Source organism: Leptodactylus fuscus, chromosome 1 (assembly GCF_031893055.1).
Source record: "Leptodactylus fuscus isolate aLepFus1 chromosome 1, aLepFus1.hap2, whole genome shotgun sequence".
Lineage (NCBI taxonomy): Eukaryota > Metazoa > Chordata > Amphibia > Anura > Leptodactylidae > Leptodactylus > Leptodactylus fuscus.
In genome coordinates this window covers 34,316,951-34,335,965 of record NC_134265.1, presented here as the reverse complement: position 1 = coordinate 34,335,965, position 19,015 = coordinate 34,316,951, and the positions used below count along the sequence as shown (strand labels likewise).

The window sequence follows — 19,015 nt, the reverse complement described above, 5'->3', positions numbered from 1 at the left end:
GAGATTGAATTTTCTGTGTGTAGGACTTCATGAAGGAATTAGCATGTGCTTTGATCCCATTTGTGAATGGCGCTGGGTAGGCTCTTATTGCTGTTTCCAGATGGTGTTACAGGGGACAAACAGTTGTGTTTCAGCATTTCTCAATAGGCTGTCTAGACGGGCCTGGCAGCAGACAGATACAGCCACCCATCAAATTAGCGTTTGTCAGATTTATGTTAATAGTCTACCCCAGCCCCTTCCTGTCATTGACATGAAGATTTATGTGCATAGATTTCTGCTGTAAAGAAAAAAAATCATAAGACGTCCCAAAAATTTTTTTTTGCAAAAATTTCCGCCCCTTAGCTGAACCCAAAAGTTTATTCGACGTCGGAGTCAATTCTTTCTTTTTTTTTTTCTAGAATTTTTTTTTTTTTTTTTTCATGCTACGTTGAGTAATTTGAACCTTTCTGTGCAGTGGGAATCACCTTTTGACAGGCACTAGCACCATTGTTTTTCCAAGTCTGACCCCGACAACTTTGATCATGTTCTCGTTTACAGACTTGTCTGCCGTGCATATTTTAAAACCTAGATAGCAACAAGTGTGAGAACAGTCTAGTCAGGTTTTAGCACCGTGAAAAGAGAGAATACATTAAACCCGCTCTATAATTGTTTTCTGATGTAAATGCCCTTATGATCTGGTCGCTATAATGTTCTTAGAAAAAAAATAAAAAATGTTTTTTCGTCCATGGATTAATAAAAAAAAAAAAAAAAAAATACTAGGGGTGGTCGGTAATAATCTAGACTGTATATTTATTTGTAGTGTGTTTTTGTTTTTTTTTAATTTTAGCTGAAATTATTACGGTGTAATTTGTACTCCTCTCCCCTATGGATGCGGATGAGCTTTGTAAAACTTCATCTGACTGGTACTAGAATCTAATGCAGAGTTTACCTACCCAAATCTATACTTCCGCCCTGTATGGATCTAACCTAGCAAGTTAACTTACCCTTGGTTCACATCTGCGTTCGGTAATCCGTTCGAGTCCGCATGGAACCCGAACAGACTATCGAACGCATTTGCAAGCGGTGAGCAGTGAAAGCACACAGATCCCCATGACTATAATGGGGTCCATGTGCTTGCCGCCAGATCTCCGCACGAGTCATGCGGACGGGAAAGTAGATTGTGAACTACTTTCCTGTCTGCATGTTCTGTGCAGAGATCTCGCGGCAAGCACACGGACCCCATTATAGTCTATGGGGATCTGTGTGCTTTCACTGCACATTGCTTGCCAGTGCGTTTGATATTCCGTTTGGGGGGGGGGGGTCCCATGCGGACTCCCCCTGAACGGATTACCAACGCAGAGGGTTTTTTTTTTTTTTTGGCTTGCGTTCACATTTGTGTTGGGGACTTCGCAGCAGATTCCACCTAAAATCGTCAGAGCAAATTTCTGTAAATCTATAGGCTCCAGGGCTCCATACTCTCCGTCTTTCGGGTCTCCATGTGAACCCGAAGGACATGGAGCGAACGCCAATGTGAACCTAGCATAAGGTGTATCTTTGGTAGAAATCCTTGAACAGATTTTTTCTAGACATAGGACTTTGGAAAGATTAGATCACACAATAGGACTTACGTTTTTTTGGTTTTATGGTATTTTATACTGCCTGACAAAAATAATCTCCTTGGTTATATGTCACTTTTAGAAATGTATAAATTTTACTGTTAATAATAATAATAAATTTTATTTCTATAGCGCCAACATATTCCGCAGCGCTGTACAATTTGTAGGGTTCAAATACAGACAGATACATTACAAAGAAATAGTCATTTCACACAATGGGACTGAGGGCCCTGCTCACAAGAGCTTACAATCTATGAGGTAGAGGGGGGTGACACAAGAGGTAGCAGGGGCGGCATTGCTTATACAGGGGTCAGATAATTCTGTAATAGAGGTGACTGTCATTACACAAACATAAAACTGTATGAGCCGTCACCAGTTGTGTCCTTTAACATGTGGATGGAGCTTGGACAGATAAAGTTATCCTGAGATGACATCATATCATGTGGGGAAATGTGGGAGCGGGGACAGAGGAGGGTTGGATTGTGGGGATTCTAATTATAGTACGGAAGGATTTACATTAGGAATTGGGATAGGCCTGTCTGAAAAGATGTGTCTTTAGTATGCGCTTGAAGCTGCAGAAATTGGGAGTTAATCTGATTGTCCGGGGTAGAGCATTCCAGAGAAGTGGTGCAGCTTGGGAGAAGTCTTGTATACGAGTGTGGGAGGTTCTGATGATAGAGGATGTAAGTGTTAGGTCATTGAGTGAACGGAGAGCACGGGTTGGGCGGTAGGCAGAGATGAGGGAGGAAATGTAGGGAGGTGCAGCATTATGGAGAGCCTTGTGGATGAGGGGGATAAGTTTATATTTTATTCTATGTGGCCACTGTCCTTCTGATATTAGAGATAGGGGAAGATAACATTTTTGTCTTTCTGTTTTGTTTCATATATACCCATAAAAATTCATGTATAAGATGGAAGTAAACCAAATCGGTTCAGCCATTCCAAAGTTATAAGCCCTTTAAGTGTTAATGCAGATTAGGTTCTACTAGCCAAGCGGGCAGTAACACTGCATAGAGACCCCGTCTCCAGTGAAATCCCACCATCCACTTATATACCCTAATTTAAGTCGACGCTAACAGGGCTTATATCTTTGGAATGGCTGAACAGTTTTGAATATACAAAACTTCAAAATGCTTAGGTTGACAGCACCAATCAGATAATGCAGGTCATTGAGCTCCTCAGACCTAGCAGCAGGTCTTCTTTAAGATACCTTCAGTGAAGACCAAGCAGACTTATCAGATATCAGACATTTTTGGACTCCCCTGAGATGAATAAAATTTAGCAGCTTGCTCCAAGGTCTTCAAAGGTACTCTCTCCGATCTTCCCGTAAATTTTCTTCCACCTTGGCTTTGCACGTTCACGTGTCTTACTGGATTTAGAGTAGAGGAACATTTAATATTTTCCGTCACATTCCAGGTGTGATGCTGCATAACACAGAGGTTCATGAGAGCTATAAAATTAGCTGGCAGGGCTGACTGTTTCTTCCTCGCTCCGTTCCTATCAAACATTTTACCTCCTTGCGTCAAGCTGACTGTGATCACAAATGGATTATGCATCCCCGAAAACCAATAAAAGGACGCCAGCCTGATCCAATGAACTTCAGCTTGTTGTGTGTATTATACAGTTCCCACTTGTCTCTCGGTAGTAGATGAATGTAAGGAACAGCCCTACACTTTCAACATGTGTGTTACGCATTAAAGTGCTCCTGCAGCGCCTCATTCAGGGCAGAAAACCTACATCAGCAGAACAAATCCTAATGACCCCGAGGGCTCGGACACATTCCTCAGGGCTGGCGGGTCGCAGACGTTACATTTGTAGCAGAGGTGGCCATAATGGTGCAAAGTTCTGGGACCAATGGGTACCTATTTATGATGCCCTATTACTATGAAACCAAACTTGTGTATCCCCTAGTAAAATAAGAAGTCTCTCTTAGATCACCTAAAACATTAGAATTTTTCAATTGGAATCATTAAAATGTATTTCCTATGTCTACTTCTTGCCGTTACATGCTTGTTATGGCGCCCCAGCTGTTTGTTTGTTTTCCTCTCACACCTATCACCAGGTCTGAAAAGTGATATACCTCATCTAGAGATGAGCGCGTACTATTCGAAACGGACGTTTCGAACAGCACGCACCCATAGGAATGAATGGAAGCGGCCGGCATGCAGACTTTGCCGGCGGCCAGCCGCTGAACTCCCTGCGTGCCGGATGCGTCCATTCATTCCTATTGGTGTGTTCTATTCGACACAGCCGTTTCGAACAGTACTCGCTCATCTCTAACATCATCTGATCGGAGCCTGAGAATTTTGATGTTTCACTTACTCAAATCCGTTCAGCCATTCCAAAGATATAAGCCCTGTTAGTGGTGTTGCAGATTAGGGTCTACTAGTCAAGTAGGAGGTGACTCTATGGTTTCTCTTGGGGCAGGGTCTCTGTGTGCTATATGTCGTACAGTATTGGGGTCCATTCACACGGACGAAAATGGTGTGGAATTTCAACGCTGAAAGGAACACATTGAAGTCAATGGGATGCTTTTTTTTTTTTTCAGCGCTGAAATTCTGCACCAAATTCCTCACCATTTTCCTCCGTGTGAATGAGAGAAGACTCTAAGGACCACCAGGAGGCGCCAGAACAACTTTATAAAAATTATGTTGGAGTAAAATTTTATCGTGGGCCGTTTAGAGCATCGTAGTATATCTAGAGTGGAAGTAGGACCTAGCTGGAGCACTAGCACTAGTCTGTGGGCAAATCAGGCCCCGCCTCCTGTGCACTTGCAGACTGAGTTGCATATCCATAAAAAGATCACTAACTCTGTATAAGTTTGTGACCCCAAAGTTATGATTCTGCTCCTATGAAAGGCCCCTACATGTGGAGAATTTTGGATCTAATAAACTCCCTTTAACTGTATTTTCATGGCCGTGGATGTCTTCTCTCTCTCTGTCGATTGTATTTCTCGACCCGTTAAAGTCATTGACCTTTTGTAGTTCTACAGTATGTTGTCAATTTTGTAAAATTTCGTAAATGGAGTTAGTTGCCCTTTAACATTGTTCCTGTATACCTCTGCTTATATTTCTGAATGCTCGGGGCAGTTTTCGGTGCGACATGACACACGTGTGCTACCTATGAAGCCGCTGTTATAGCTCACGCTCTTTTCTGATTGTTTTGCAGTGTTTTCGAGCCCTCTGCTGTAAGGGTCCTCCACCTCCTCGGCCTGAATATGACATTGTATGTATAGGACTCACAGGATCTGGGAAGACAAGTCTTTTAACACAACTGTGCAGCGAGAGCCAAGACAATATTGTGCCTACCACAGGTAATACAAGGTCTTTTTTTGACATGGACTTAATTATTTTCCCTCTTCCGCTAATATATGAGACTTTCACTGACCATTTGCCGATCACGGAGGTCCGACTTCTTGGATATATTATGAGAAAGGAGTTGTTGCTCCCTATTTTGAATGGAGCAGTGGTTGGACAGGTAGACCCTACTCCATTCATTGCAATGGAATCTCTGGGGAAAGCTGAAGTACAGCTATTGGCTATCTCCGGTGGTCCCATTGCAATGAATGGATGGGCGTTGCACCTATCCAACCACAAAACACCCAAGTTGCCATGATCAGTGGCCCAAATGGTAAGACCCTCCCCATTCCACAACTTATTACTTACCCTAGATTGCTGAGGTGCGATTACCCCTTTAAAGGGGTCATCCAGCTTCCAAAAATTATCTGCAAATACATCCACACCATTGCTAAATCCTCACTGTCCCCTTGTGTAACCTTTGCTTGGCTTTATTTTACTTGCTGCTCCTTGTATCACTGTTATTTACAAGCAGTGAATCTGTGGACAAACTACATTTCCCAGGATTCCTCTGCCTGCTCTCACTCTCTGTGTACGCCTCCCTTCTCTACTCTCCCCTGCAATGAAATTACAGGTAATACATCACTACTAGAGATGAGCGAGTACTGTTCGGATCAGCCGATCCGAACAGCACACTCGCATAGAAATGAATGGACGTAGCCGGCACGCGGGGGGGTTAAGCGGCCGGCCGCCGTCAAAGCGGAAGTACCAGATGCATCCATTCATTTCTATGGAGCGTGCTGTTCGGATCGGCTGATCCGAACAGTACTCGCTCATCTCTAATCACTACCAAATCTGAGGTCGCGTGATGATTTGTTTGCTGGCTGAACTGCTCACAGGGAGGGGTAGTGAGCTTGTAAACTATCACATCTGAGGTCAATGACCGGATAAAATAAATCAGATGAATGGTTCTGAATTTAAACAGGATACGTATTGGGAAGTGTTTTGTATTAATGCATCCTGTTAATTGGCCCAATTTAAAAAAAAACAAAAAACAACTTGATAACCCCTTTAAGCTGTTTGTTGGGGGCCCAGAGGTAGACTTTGGGGGTACTTTTCTGTCTTTAACCCATGGTGGTTGTCTGACATTTGACTGACCTGCTCTTCCTTGTCTTCTTCTTCTTCTATTGTAGGTTTTAGTATAAAAGCCGTTCCATTCCAGAGTGCCATTCTCAACGTGAAAGAGCTTGGAGGTAATGTCAATCTCTGCTGTGTCCTTGCTTGTACGTCGCTGTGGTATTGAGTAAATCACCATTGTATTGGCAGCCAATAGTCACACTCCATGTAAAAACATGTTACGATAATTTTGACCAAATTTGCCAATTTAAGGTGAAAGGGATGTTGGAAGAAGAAGGATCAGACAGATTCCAACATGCCTGATCTTTTCATTCTTGGTGGGGTAAACAGCCCAGAGAGACATACAGTGGCTTAAGTTGCCCATACACATTAGATGTTTGTTGGCCAATTTCGTCCGGACTGGCCAACCATGTAATGTATATGGTGGGCCTCCTGATCCTCCATCGTAGGCATATGTTGTGGAAGATTAATATTACAAAGTTGGATATCAGCTGCCCGGTCCTTTTTTGTTCCCAATTAGGGTGCCTGACAATGGCTTTGTCCCCTATCCCATTTCAGTACACATGCACCACTCAGCCGAGTGTGCATGTATATGGGAACTTCATGTGAAATAGGCGTTTAGCCAAACAGATCTACAGAATGTATGGTCAGTCTTACCAATAATGGGCAGTCTTGAAGCATTTGCTGATGAGTTTTGTTGGGGCAAACTGGGGTTCAAAGGGGTTTCTATGTTTGCAAATTTGGTCTTTTTTTCCTGTCCCCTCACCTTGCACCTTAGCCCTGTTTTAAGATTGGGAGTGAAGCTGTGGACAACTGTTGGGCGGACAGATATGAGGTGAGAAGGGGTTGTCCCATGAAGTAAAATCCGGCTGAATGTGGGCTGGACTGGTTGTGGTCAGTGCTGACGTAAATGGGAGCACCGGAGAAAGCCAAATGGAGCCACCAACCACCATCAGTCCCGTCTACATTCAGCCGGGCTGCGCTCAGGTTTAATGTGAAGTGAGGCAAAGGTACTGCAACCCCTTTAAGGCCTAAAACAGGCCGGTCACTACAGTCTCGCGTCTGAAAAAATTTGTTTAAAATTTTTGCATTTACTTGAAATCAAAGATATTTAAGACCCTCACCATCTAGGATTGTTACTTTGTATTTATGCCTGTAGGAGTGCAGGCGTTTTCTGTGGGGTCTTCCATCCCATATACATGCGTATCCTTGTTACTTGTGGGGGCTGTGACTTGATGCTTTGGTTCTCACCACTAGTAATAGTAGCATGGGGGGTCTGAGGGGCACATATCACTTCTCACTATGTGACTATTGGTCTCGCTGAGAGTGGAAGTTATCACATCACGTGCTGAGAGATCAACGAAACCATAAGGGAATTATTAACACCAGCCCAGACCATTGTGCTGGATACGCGGCTGCACCACAGGAAATGGTGTTAAAAGGACCTGGGGCCGGTGTAAACTTGTCAGACTCCTGGGAGGCTTCAGTGCGAATGGCAATAAAACAAGTATATCATTAGAAGAAGTGCAAAAAATGGCTACACGATTCCATAGAAATCAATGTGGCCGCTGCGCTGCCATCTTTACTTTTTTTCCCCCCAGTATTCCCATTGTTTTATTCTACCTGCTGATTTGGAGTGTTTCCTGAGTCTTTTCAGTCAAATCTGTGTTCTGCAATTTTCACTGTGGCCACTAAACCTAATAGCAGACTGACAATTCTCTACGGGTTTTCTTTGCAGCAGTAATCTCATTTACACCATAGACAAAAAGGAGTTAAAGAAGTTTTCTGTCTCCAAACGGGTTATTCATATTGATGACTCTGACTCTCGGACAAACAGATCAGATGTTGCAGCAACCTATCGGTCCTGAAAGCTAATAGGGAATGGCGTGAGCATGCAGAACAGCTCCTATTATTTGGGGCACTGTAAGTCCCTGGAACCACCCCTGTACATTGGATAGGGCTGCTGCGCTGCTCCTATTACTTGAGTAGGACTGGTGCTGCAATCCGCTCCCCATCCAGTAGTGGCACTTCTGTCAACCCGCTGATCTGTGTGGGCTCTGAGTATCGTATACCGGGAGATCAGATACTGATGACATATTCTGTGGATAGAATTCAAAAATTGGTAATGCATTCCTTTTAATTTTTTTTATGTTTTTTGTGTTGACAGTGTCCTTTCCGATCTGAAAACAATGGGACGCAGACTCAGGGCGAAGTCTGCTGCTGATTTTGGGGAGGAATCTACAGCAGATTCTTTCTTGTGAATGGGGGCCATAGGGTCCATTCACACACAGTTTTTTGGCGAGGATATTGACGCTGAATCTGCGTCAGAATCCACTTGGGGAAAAAAAGCCTCCCCATAGAGTTCTATGGGTTCTGCTAGCTTTTTTTTTTTTCCCCCCGAAAAAAAAGCTTCCTTCAGGCGGATTCTGCCTGCAAAAACCAACGCAGTCCACGAGGAATTGGCAAAAACATGTGGAAAAACTGCTAGCGGTTTTTCAAGGTCCATACACTGTGTGGAGGGGAAAAAAAAAACATTTCCTAATTCCTTAAGCAGATTTTTTTTCCTTGCCAAAAAAACTCAGTGTGAATGGACCCCTAGGCCCCGTTCACACGGGGAGCGGAAGGACGGATTTTGGTACCGAGAGTGACGCGGGGAGCCGCGTCACTCTCAGGCCAAAATCCACCTGCCACGACTGTCGCGGCTTTCCCCTCCGCAGTATGCTTAATGAGGACCTTTCACCATTTTTCCCACAGGCAGTTCTATATACTGCCGGAAAGCTGACAGTGCGCTGAGTTCAGCACACTGTCGGCTTTCCCGATCTGTGCCCGGTGTGAAGAGCTTACGGTCCGGTACCGTAGCTCTTCTATGGGCAGAAGGGCGTTTCTGACTGTTAGTCAGAGACGTCCTTCTTCACAGCACAGCCTATCGCGCTGTACTGTGAGAGCCGGGAGGAACGCCCCCTCCCTCCCTGATAATGCTCGTCTATGGACGAGTACTGCGAGCATAGGGAGGGGGGAGTTCCTCCCGGCTCTCACACTGTACAGCGCGATTGGCTGTGCTGTGAAGAAGGACGTCTCTGACTGAGTGTCAGAGACGCTCTTCTGACCATAGAAGAGCTACGGTACCGGACCGTAAGCTCTTCACACTGGGCCCAGATCGGGAAAGCCGACAGTGTGCTGAACTCAGCGCACTGTCAGCTTTCCGGCAGTATATAGAACTGCCTGTGGGAAAAATGGTGAAAGGTCCTCTTTAAATGATTGGGCCGACTCCGGAGGGTGCTGCCGCGAGGTGGACGCCGTGGCTCTACAAGCCGCACAATCCGCCTGACGAAAGGGCAGCTCGCTTTTTTTTTTGCATGTTACCTCTAGCGTAAAAAAGATCACGAGCGGTCTCCATAGACAACCATTGTGAGGGTGCGGATTATGACATGGATTCCGCGCCATAATCCTCCCCCTCTGTGCCCTTACTGTTTAACCCCTAACACCTCCCGTTTGGATTAATAACTTTCTATAAGGCCTAGTTTCCATTATACCATTTTAAATACCAGTTATAGACTGTAATAAAAAAAAAAAATAGCCACGGTATAATAAAAATATCCTTTCTGTGTGTGAGGAAGGAGGGGGTGCTCTTAGGCAAGCAGCCATTTTCTTTCTTTCTTTTCCACAGAGGGGTTCTAAGGGGTTAATCCTGTTGTTTTTGGGGAAGAATTTTCTCAAAAAGTTGGATTAAATATGGTTCTCTCTACATAGCAGTCCTTCTACTTTTATCATATAGGAGGTCGCCCGGACACGTGTCTTGACACATGGTGAGGGTAGAACTATTAAGCCCATCGCGCTGACATGGCTGAAATATTTGTGAGGTAAACTGTCCCATCGTGTGCACAGCAGACACGTAATGAAGGATGACATGATGAAGTATCCCAAAATAATTTGTAACTGTCTGGCAATGTCACCAATGGCTGTGCTGAGCCCTCCGGATTGGGTTACTCTTTGATCTCAGCCAGGCATGGAGGCCTGACTGAATACTTGTCTTTAGAGCCATTTTCTGAGGTAAAATGTGGCCGCACTCGTCGTGAGGTCCATGATAAGTCTTTAGCTCTGCTCTATAGGGCGGTGCGAGCAGGACCATGGACATTATTCACTTCTTCTTCTCCTCCAGATCTTGGCCTACAAACCTACACGTCATGTTCTTTTGCGAGCTTTCGGACATTATGGTCGCCGTTTCTCCACCCTGTCAAATTTTCAGTGAAATTTTGCTTTATATTATAAAGAAATTTAATCTATTTTGCTTACAATACAACTATAGCAAGAGTTTATCGAGACTGGAGTGCACAACCTATGGCCTGGGGTTCACACACGACCCCTCCATGCCACTCTCTTGAGGCCCCAACCCATGGCACCCACACACCAGAGGTCACAATAATCCTTGAACACTTTGTAAGAGGATCAAATGTATTAAAGGGGTTATCTGGTTTCTACAATTGATGGCCTATCCTGAGGAGAGGTCATCAATATTGAACCTGTGGGGGTACGGCACCCAGACCCCTGCAGATCAGCTGTGCCAAAACAGGGCAACTTCGGTACTGTTTACATTTCGAGAACCGCACTTATTCACTTGCCATTCAAACTCTAGCGGCAAGTGTAGGTAGGAGCTACTTAGCAAAGACGTTGACCTCGGTGGGGTGAATGCTCGGTTGGTAGCCGGAGGCAGCTACACTATGTTGAACGGTCTGTGCCACAGTCCAGTATCACTTATCCTATACCTGGCTGCCGTGCATTCATCTCGCCCATGGGCTTGTTAACTTTCACGTGAACCTAAGCTTATTAGAATGGGTGACACTGCATTTTAGGCTGAAGCCCCATGTTGAGAAAATGCAACATGCTATGGCGGAAACACTGCTGCAAAAAACCCTGCATTTTACAGTACCTGCAAAGTGGATGGGAATCTGGCTAATCCCTTCCACACATAGCAGGAAAAAAAAAATCTGCAGTGCAGATGTTGCGCTTTTTTTTGTGTAAATCGCAGCATGTCATTTATACTTATGGAAACGTGGACTTTTTCTGTACAGATATAATAGGGGCAGAAAGTCTGTGGAGGAAAACTCTATGGACAAACACAGCAGAAAAAACATGATCCGTTTCTGCAGCGTTTTTTTTTTTTTTTGCTGTCGTTCACTACATGGGGGCCTTAAGGTGGTTTCTGCTTTACAATTTGCTCCTAGAAATGCCCCTTGTTTCCCTGTTTTTTCCTTGTTTTCTATTATTTGTTTCCCTGTATAAATGGCGATTTCCTTGGCTAAAAATATTTCTCTAAAATTCTAAGAGATGAATTTTTACTCTGCTGGAAAAAATGAATTCCCACTGGTGATAGACACACGCCACGCCAGAACAAGAACAGGTGCCATATGTACTAAGTGCAGAGACCGCGATACTGGTATCAAAGGCCCATGATGCCAATATGTACGACCCCCAACAATTGGAACACGGCATACTTTCAGTTCAGAAAGACCCTTGTCCAAGGACAGCTGCATTCGACTCCTACAAATGACAAAGAGCTGCCATTGGGCCCACATGATTCAGCTGCTCGTGGCCACTTCTGATGCCCATACTGCACACAGCATGGATCGGGAAGCAACGCATCTATGGAGGCCAAGCTGTTGTCTTGGTGCCAAACCACCGTACAGGGGCAAGAGCTCCTTCCGGGCAACTCCTTTTAAGTAGCCCATGTTCAATAGATACATTTCCACGAAGCTTGTTGATGTCAATAGGTTTGTCTCGTGGCCTAATGAGTCTGGGGCCATTTGACTTTCCCACAATGGCAAGTCTGGCTGCAGCTTTCTCACCGCTCGGCCAGGATCGAATATTGCAGGTGTATGGGCGAATGAGGTGACAGACATCTGACTCCATGCACTGACCATACATGTTGTCGTGTGAGAAACCAGTGGGCACCCTCTAGTGGCTGCTCACATGTATGTCATAGTCAAGAGGAGCAGCACTCCACAACAAAACATGTACGTACCAAGGGGGCACAATTGTGATACAATTGTTTCCTACTGTCAATGGTTCACTCTATGACTCCTTCCCTTGTATAAGTGAATAGGTTCGCAAAGCAACCCCATAGATGCTGCAAATGCAAATTTTAGTTGCAAAAAGAAAGATCTGAATTTTTTTTTGTGGCATTAAATAGCAAAACTCTATTCACTTAGATTAGTGAAGGAGTTGCAGAGCGTCATGTCAGTCTTTGATTGTGACGAGAATTGTGGACAAAATTGTCAAGGTGGAAAATTAGCACAAAATTAGCACATGGGTGTTGCAAAAATTTGCAGCCGTTTCTTTTATTAACAAGAAAGGAGGAGAATGCCAAATAAAAGAAGTTCAACCTGTTGGTTCTAACAGCGGGGGGGTAAGACATCCCAGTTGTCCCAGTACCTGGTGGCCCTTCTGCTGAGGATCCCATCTATCAGACACAAATGTCTCCGCTGGGAATAGGCCTTTAGATTTTAGTGTGGCCCTTGGGGGGGCTACAGTCTGACAATGTGACCCTTGGACCACAAAAGGTTGTGCATTCCTGATCTAGATGCATCGTGACAAACGCAAAGCCAAAAAACCCAAGATTTGTCCTCCTTAAATTTCTCTGATTTCCAACCTAGGATTTGGGCTTCGCTGCCAGTATTAGTCCACCCATCTGTAAAAAATTGCTGCCTCTTGCCCGTTTCCTCTGCAGGATCCCTTTTTTTTTTTGATGAGCTTTCACAAGATGAAGAGGGCCTTCACATACTTTTAGGCAATTTGTCACTAGATCAGTGGTGGTTTAATGAGCATGAAGTGTCTCGACTGAGCACTGAGCTTCTCCCGTGTCAGGGAGGTTATCCTGAAATTGGCTTTGTTGATGGAAGATAATTGGCATTTTTTACTTTTTCATGGAACCCTTTTTGGCTTTTGTCTCCCTTTGAACTGTCATACTTCACTAGAGAAGGTACGTGTTCAACCTCTGCAGAAATCTTGAGGATCTAGGCTTGATGTTGACAATATTCTGACCATGTTTTAGGGGAATCGGTAGGGACATTTAGGCCCCATGCACCCAAGCGTATTATTTATCAGGGTGCTTTGTTTTTGTTACGGATAGCACATCACCCATTCATTGTTGTGGCCTCCTCTATACATCCTTGATTGAAGACATCCATTACTTTTTTTGCACAGACGTCTACAGGATACACGCTCGTGTATAGTATGCAAGATATTTTATGATTTTATTTTTTATTACCCGTTTATACCCAAGTATAAGCCGAGTTCTTCAGCACAATTTTTGTGCTGAAAAAGCCCCCCTCGGCTTATACTCGAGTCAAGCAAAAAAAAAAAAAAAAAATTTTTTTGTCTATGACCAGCCGCAATAGTAATGTATAGAATCTCCCATAAAATAGTGAAAAAAAAGAAGCTTTAAAAAAATAAAATAAAAGTTGTAAATCCCTCCTTTCCCTAGAATACATATAAAAGTAGAAAATGACTGTGACACACATACACATTAGGTATCCCTGTCTGACAGTGCCCGGTCTACTGAATATAGGGGATCTGCAGTGCTCCTGTTCCGTCGGGAAGGGGTTAATAAGAGCACTGCAGATCCCCTATATTCAGCCAGACTGAATTCCAAGTGGGGGGAGAAAAAACAGTCCTTAAGCTCAGGGAAGGGGCAGACAGACAACCAAAACACCCCCTCCCCTTCCCCAGCAACTACTGCACCCAAAAACTCCAATCATTATAATTTTTGAAATTTTCCAGTAGCTGCTACATCCCCCCCCCTGCTTATACTCAAGTCAATAAGTTTTCCCAGTTTTTTGGTGGAAAAATTAGGGGCCTCGGCTTATATTCGGGTCGGCTTATACTCGAGTATATATTGTATATTTTTGGATTTATTAATATTAGCAAAATACAAACGACAGCAGGCACTCTTCCTCTGCTAACCCAGCTTGTGGTGGACATCTTTGCCTAGACAACCAACAAAATTAGATGAAGCCACACGGTGGCTCAGTGGTTAGCACTGTAGCCTTGCCGCGCTGGAGTCCTGGTGTTCAAATCCCGCCAAGGGCAGAAAACCATCTGCAAGGAGTTTGTATGTTCTCCCCGTGTTTGCATGGATTTCCATCCCATATTCCAAAGACATACTGATAGGGAAAAATGTACATTGTGAGCCCTATGTGGGACTCACAATCTACATTAAAAAAAAAAAAATTAGATGAAGTGAATTTTTTATTTTTTAGTTGTTTTTAGCACTTTTTGCAAAAAAGAAGCAGCAGCAAAGGAGATCTGACACGTCGTCCTGTTTATTATCTGGGATTAACCTCTTCTTTCTCGAGCTAAGTATCTTGATGACACAAGGTTTTTTATTTTATTTTTTTTAATAATGTGTAACTGCAGCAGGAAATACACAAGAAAAGTTTTTTTTTTTTTTGTTTTTTTTTTATGAAAGGAGAAATAAATAGAAAACAGACTGTGGGAGCTGACAAATAAAATGTGGTTTGTTTTTTTTGTAAATGAATTTGTAGGATATGGCAGTCTGGCAGAATCTTACAAACTGACCACACATTGTGGCTTCGAAAATGTGATTTATAATCTGCAGAAGTTTCTCTTGAAAACCAAAAAAAAAAAAAAACCCCACACCATCCAATATCTGAGTTTTCCCTTCTATCCATTTTTTCCCCACTGTCTCCATATTTTCTCCTTGAAGGAATATCTTTCTTTTTTTTCAGTTGACACATTAAAAAAGAAGTTTTCTGACCACCGCTGTAGGAGGTGTCATGGGAGTTATGGGGGTTGTTACCAAAATTTTTCAAAAATAGAAATGGGAAGTTCTTTTAAACTGGTCTTACATACAATATAAAAGCCCCCTTTACCTGGCAGGGTGGACCAGCAATCGTATTAGTCTTAAATGTATGGGGGTATCCTTACTATTCCCAGTGGAAAAAATTGTGGATACGACCATAAGTGCAGGAACTTTCTGTGATCTGAGTCTCGTCAGAAACCCAGGCATGATGTCCTTATAGTGAGAGTGTTAGAGAAACCGCGATAGCACTGGGCAGTACTGTCTGTGACCGACTGCTTCATCCCAAGTGTGAGAAGGAGCTATCTGAGATCCTTCCTCCCAACCGCGGCCAGGCTGTATAATCAACATCAGGCCAAGTGAAGATCACTCCGCACAGAGAACTAAATGATCCTGAAGTCTTCTTTTCTTCCCAGTTGCTATGACTCCTAGTATATTTTCTATCTGCTATGAGCTTGCATGTGTTCTTTCTTGTAATATATTACTGTATTATCCATGCTGCTGTAACACACTGAATTTCCTCGTGCTGGGACTATTAAAGGAATATCTTATCTCTCATCTTATCTTAAATTCTATTATTTTTGTCAAAATGTTTAACTTTAATTTTTCTACAAATATAAATATGGTTATGTTCATGGGAAGCCTCTTTAAGGTCCAACTGGTCTACAGAACAGAGCTGGAAAGTGATTACCTTATATACTCGAATATAAGCCGACCCGAATATAAGCCGAGGCCCCTAATTTTACAACAAAAAACTGGGAAAATTTATTGACTCAAGTATAAGCCGAGGGGGGAAATGCAGCAGCTACTGGAAAATTTCAAAAATTAAAATGGTTGGAGTTTTTGGGTGCAGTAGATGCTGGGGAAGGGGAGGGGGTGTTTTGGTTGTCTGTCTGCCCCTTCCCTGAGCTTGAGGATTGGGATTTTTTCCCCCACTTGAAATTCAGTCTGACTGAATATAGGGGATCTGCAGTGCTCCTATTAACCCCTTCCTGACGGAACAGGAGCACTGCAGATCCCCTATATTCAGTAGACCGGGCACTGTCAGACACAGGGATACCTAATGTGTATGTATAAAATATTTTTTGGGAAGACTTTATCTTTTGGTGCCTTTCTACGAAAGTGTTGATTCTTCTTTGACAGACTGATCTTCCTTATGAGATACCAAGGTCTCAGTCAGACTTAGCAGTGGGCCCAACAAGTCTGATAACTTTCGAGAAGCCCTATTGTTGGTAAAGTGTTAAAGGATGTAGTAAGTGGAGTAATAGAACGAAGCAGAACTTATAAGAGTCAATGCTGCAAACCCGTCCATATCTAAGGGTCATTATACCAGGCGCAAAGGTCTTTCTACATGGGAAGTTTATCAGCGAAGGTCCTTTTGGATAACCTGATGCACAGTGTATGGGGGCACGTTATTATTAAGTCTGCCTACAGTTCACACATTGTCGCAGCACGTATCCTGCCCACATGGGGAGAGGAACTGCTGAAGACAATGATTTTTTTTGACCCAGGTAAAAAATTGATCATCTGAAGTCGCGGTATCCGCTACTTTTTTTGGCTGTTTTCAGGGGGTTCGGGAGTATAAGTTCCTATGAGTGCTTGTTTGGCTGGTTATCGCCTCATGTAAAGGATCTTAAAGGGATCCTATCATACAAACCCTTTTTTTCTGAGTAACCTATTGGAATAGCCTTAAGAAAGGCTATTCTTCTCCTACCTTTCATTGTCTTGTCTGCACCGCCGTTCCGTAGGAATCTCGATTCTTGTCGGTATGCAAATTAGTTCTCTCACAGCACTGGGGCGTCCCCAATGCTGCGACAGAACTCTCTCCAGCGCCTCCTCAATCTTCTTCAGCAGTTTCCTCTTCTTCCGGCGCAGATTTCCGACTTCTAGGCCTCGGGCCTTGGGCAGAGCAGACTGGGCAAGCCCACAGGCCACGAGAAAATGGCCACTTGCACAGTATTATAATTGGCCATTTTCTCATAGCCTGTGGGCATGCACAATCTGCTCTGCCCAAGGCCCAAGGCGTACAATTCGGAAACTTGCGACGGAAGAAGAGGATGAAGAGGACGCTGCTGAAGAAGATGGGGATGGCATTGATGAGAGTTCTCTCGCAGCATTGAGGACGCCATCAGTGCTGTTTGAGCGCTGGGGCCCGCTGCAAGAGAACTCATTTGCATACTGACAAGAACCGGGATTCCTACGGAACATCGATGCAGGTAGGAGAAGAATAGCCTTTGTTAAGGCTATTCCGACGTGTTACTAAAAAAAAAAAGGGTTTGTATGCTAGGATCCCTTTAATAAGTTATACCAGGGAGAATATTATCCTCTGTCTATAGCAGTGGTTCTCAACCTTTCTAATGCCATGACCCCACAATACAGTTCCTCATGTTGCGGTGACCCCATTCAGTTTGGAACATGTCTCCATAACGGCGTGCGTTCCAGCTGAATAGTGCTGCTGCAGACAGTAGCGTGGCTTCTCAGTGGCTAAAGCCATCAGAAATATGTATTTTCTGATGGCTTTAGGCATACCTCCCAACTTTTGAATATTAGCAAGAGGGACAAAATATGCGAATAGGTGAATTTAGCTCCGCCCACTTTTATGTTGACTCCGTCCATTCTCATTCATTTTTCATGTTCTCCCACACAGTATAATCCTCCTACAGTCACCCGTACATTATATGTCCCCCCGCCATCACTCCTCCAGTTTCATATAACCCCTTCATCTGCCCCCAGTTTCATGTCCCCCCCTCCATCTCTGCCCCAGTTTCATGTCCCCCATCTCTGCCCCCAGTTTCAGGTCCCCCATCTCTTCCCCCAGTTTCATGTCCCCCCACCATCTCTGCCCCCAGTTTTATGTCCCCCTATCTCTGCCCCCAGTTTTATGTCCCCCTATCTCTGCCCCCAGTTTCATGCCCCCCCTCCATCTCTGCCCCCAGTTTCATGTCCCCCCATCTCTTCCCCAGTTTCATGTCCCCCCATCTCTTCCTCCAGTGTCAAGCTGTACCCCCCTTCATCTGCCCACAGTTTCATGTCCCCCCATCTCTTCCCCCAGTTTCATGTCCCTCCATCTCTGCCCCCAGTGTCATGCCGTCCCCCCTTCATCTGCCCACAGTTTCATGTCCCCCCATCTCTTCCCCCAGTTTCATGTCCCTCCATCTCTGCCCCCAGTGTCATGCCGTCCCCCCTTCATCTGCCCACAGTTTCATGTCCCTCCATCTCTGCCCCCAATGTCATGCCGTCCCCCCCTTCATCTGCCCTTTCATTATGTTCCATCTTAATGTTTAAAACAAAAAACACTTACACTCACCTTCCAATGCTCCACGCTCCCCTGCCGCCCACTCAGTCTCGTTCACTCATATAGTTGTAGCCGCAAAGTGACGTCATCACATCGCGGCTACACATACAGAAGCCACAGCACAGCGTTAAAGCAGGAGCTGGCTGTGTCAGCTCCTGCTTTAATCGCCTGTGTTTTCAACTCATCGGCGTCCTCCAGGCGCCGATCAGTTGAAACCGGGACATACCTCCCATCGACCGGGACGGTTGGGAGGTATGTGGCGACCCTTGTGTTTTGGTCATTCGACCCCCACCGGGGTCGCGACCCACAGTTTGAGAACCGCTGGTTTATAGGATAGAAGGTAAATATCTGACCACATGACATCTGTTTTTCTAAAATTCAAAAGTCTATGGTTTCTATGGGCAACTGCTTTTTAAGCGGATTGGGTTTCTGTTTTTCGGGCCCCCACGTGGACCCAAGGAACCTTATACCCAAGTGCAGGTATGAACTTAGAAAAAAAACAAATCTTCAATTATAAAATGACTTTGCATAATTGAATAATACATAGAAATATAAGAAACTTTGCAATATATCTTATTAAAGAAAAATGAATCCTTCCCCACTTATTACTAGAAGTTACATTGTACAAAGAAGTCTATGGAAAGGGAAAGGGCTTCTGGGAAAGACACGTTTTGCTACACTGTAAATGAGATGGCTCTTTTGACACTGCTATATCTAGTAAGATAATGCTCTTCCACTGTACAAAAAAAAAGCAATAAATCAATTTCTATTGGGCAGCATCCTCCCCTCCCTATAGACTTCTGTGTATGAGGCTGGATACAGGGATGGGTGCTATTACTCAGGTGAAATTGAATGAAATGAGTAGAGGAGTAAGGGT

At 44.2% G+C, this 19,015-nt stretch overlaps 1 protein-coding gene across 2 annotated transcripts in view; it reads left to right on the top strand.

Moving 5' to 3' along the window:
• ARL15 (ARF like GTPase 15) overlaps positions 1–19,015 on the top strand; it is a 191,306-nt gene that overhangs the window by 44,670 nt on the left and 127,621 nt on the right. For both annotated transcript variants that reach the window (XM_075269521.1, XM_075269525.1), the window contains 2 exons: positions 4,764–4,908; positions 6,085–6,144. In XM_075269521.1, coding sequence (XP_075125622.1) covers positions 4,764–4,908; positions 6,085–6,144 — 205 coding nt within the window. The remainder of the gene's footprint in view (positions 1–4,763; positions 4,909–6,084; positions 6,145–19,015) is intronic.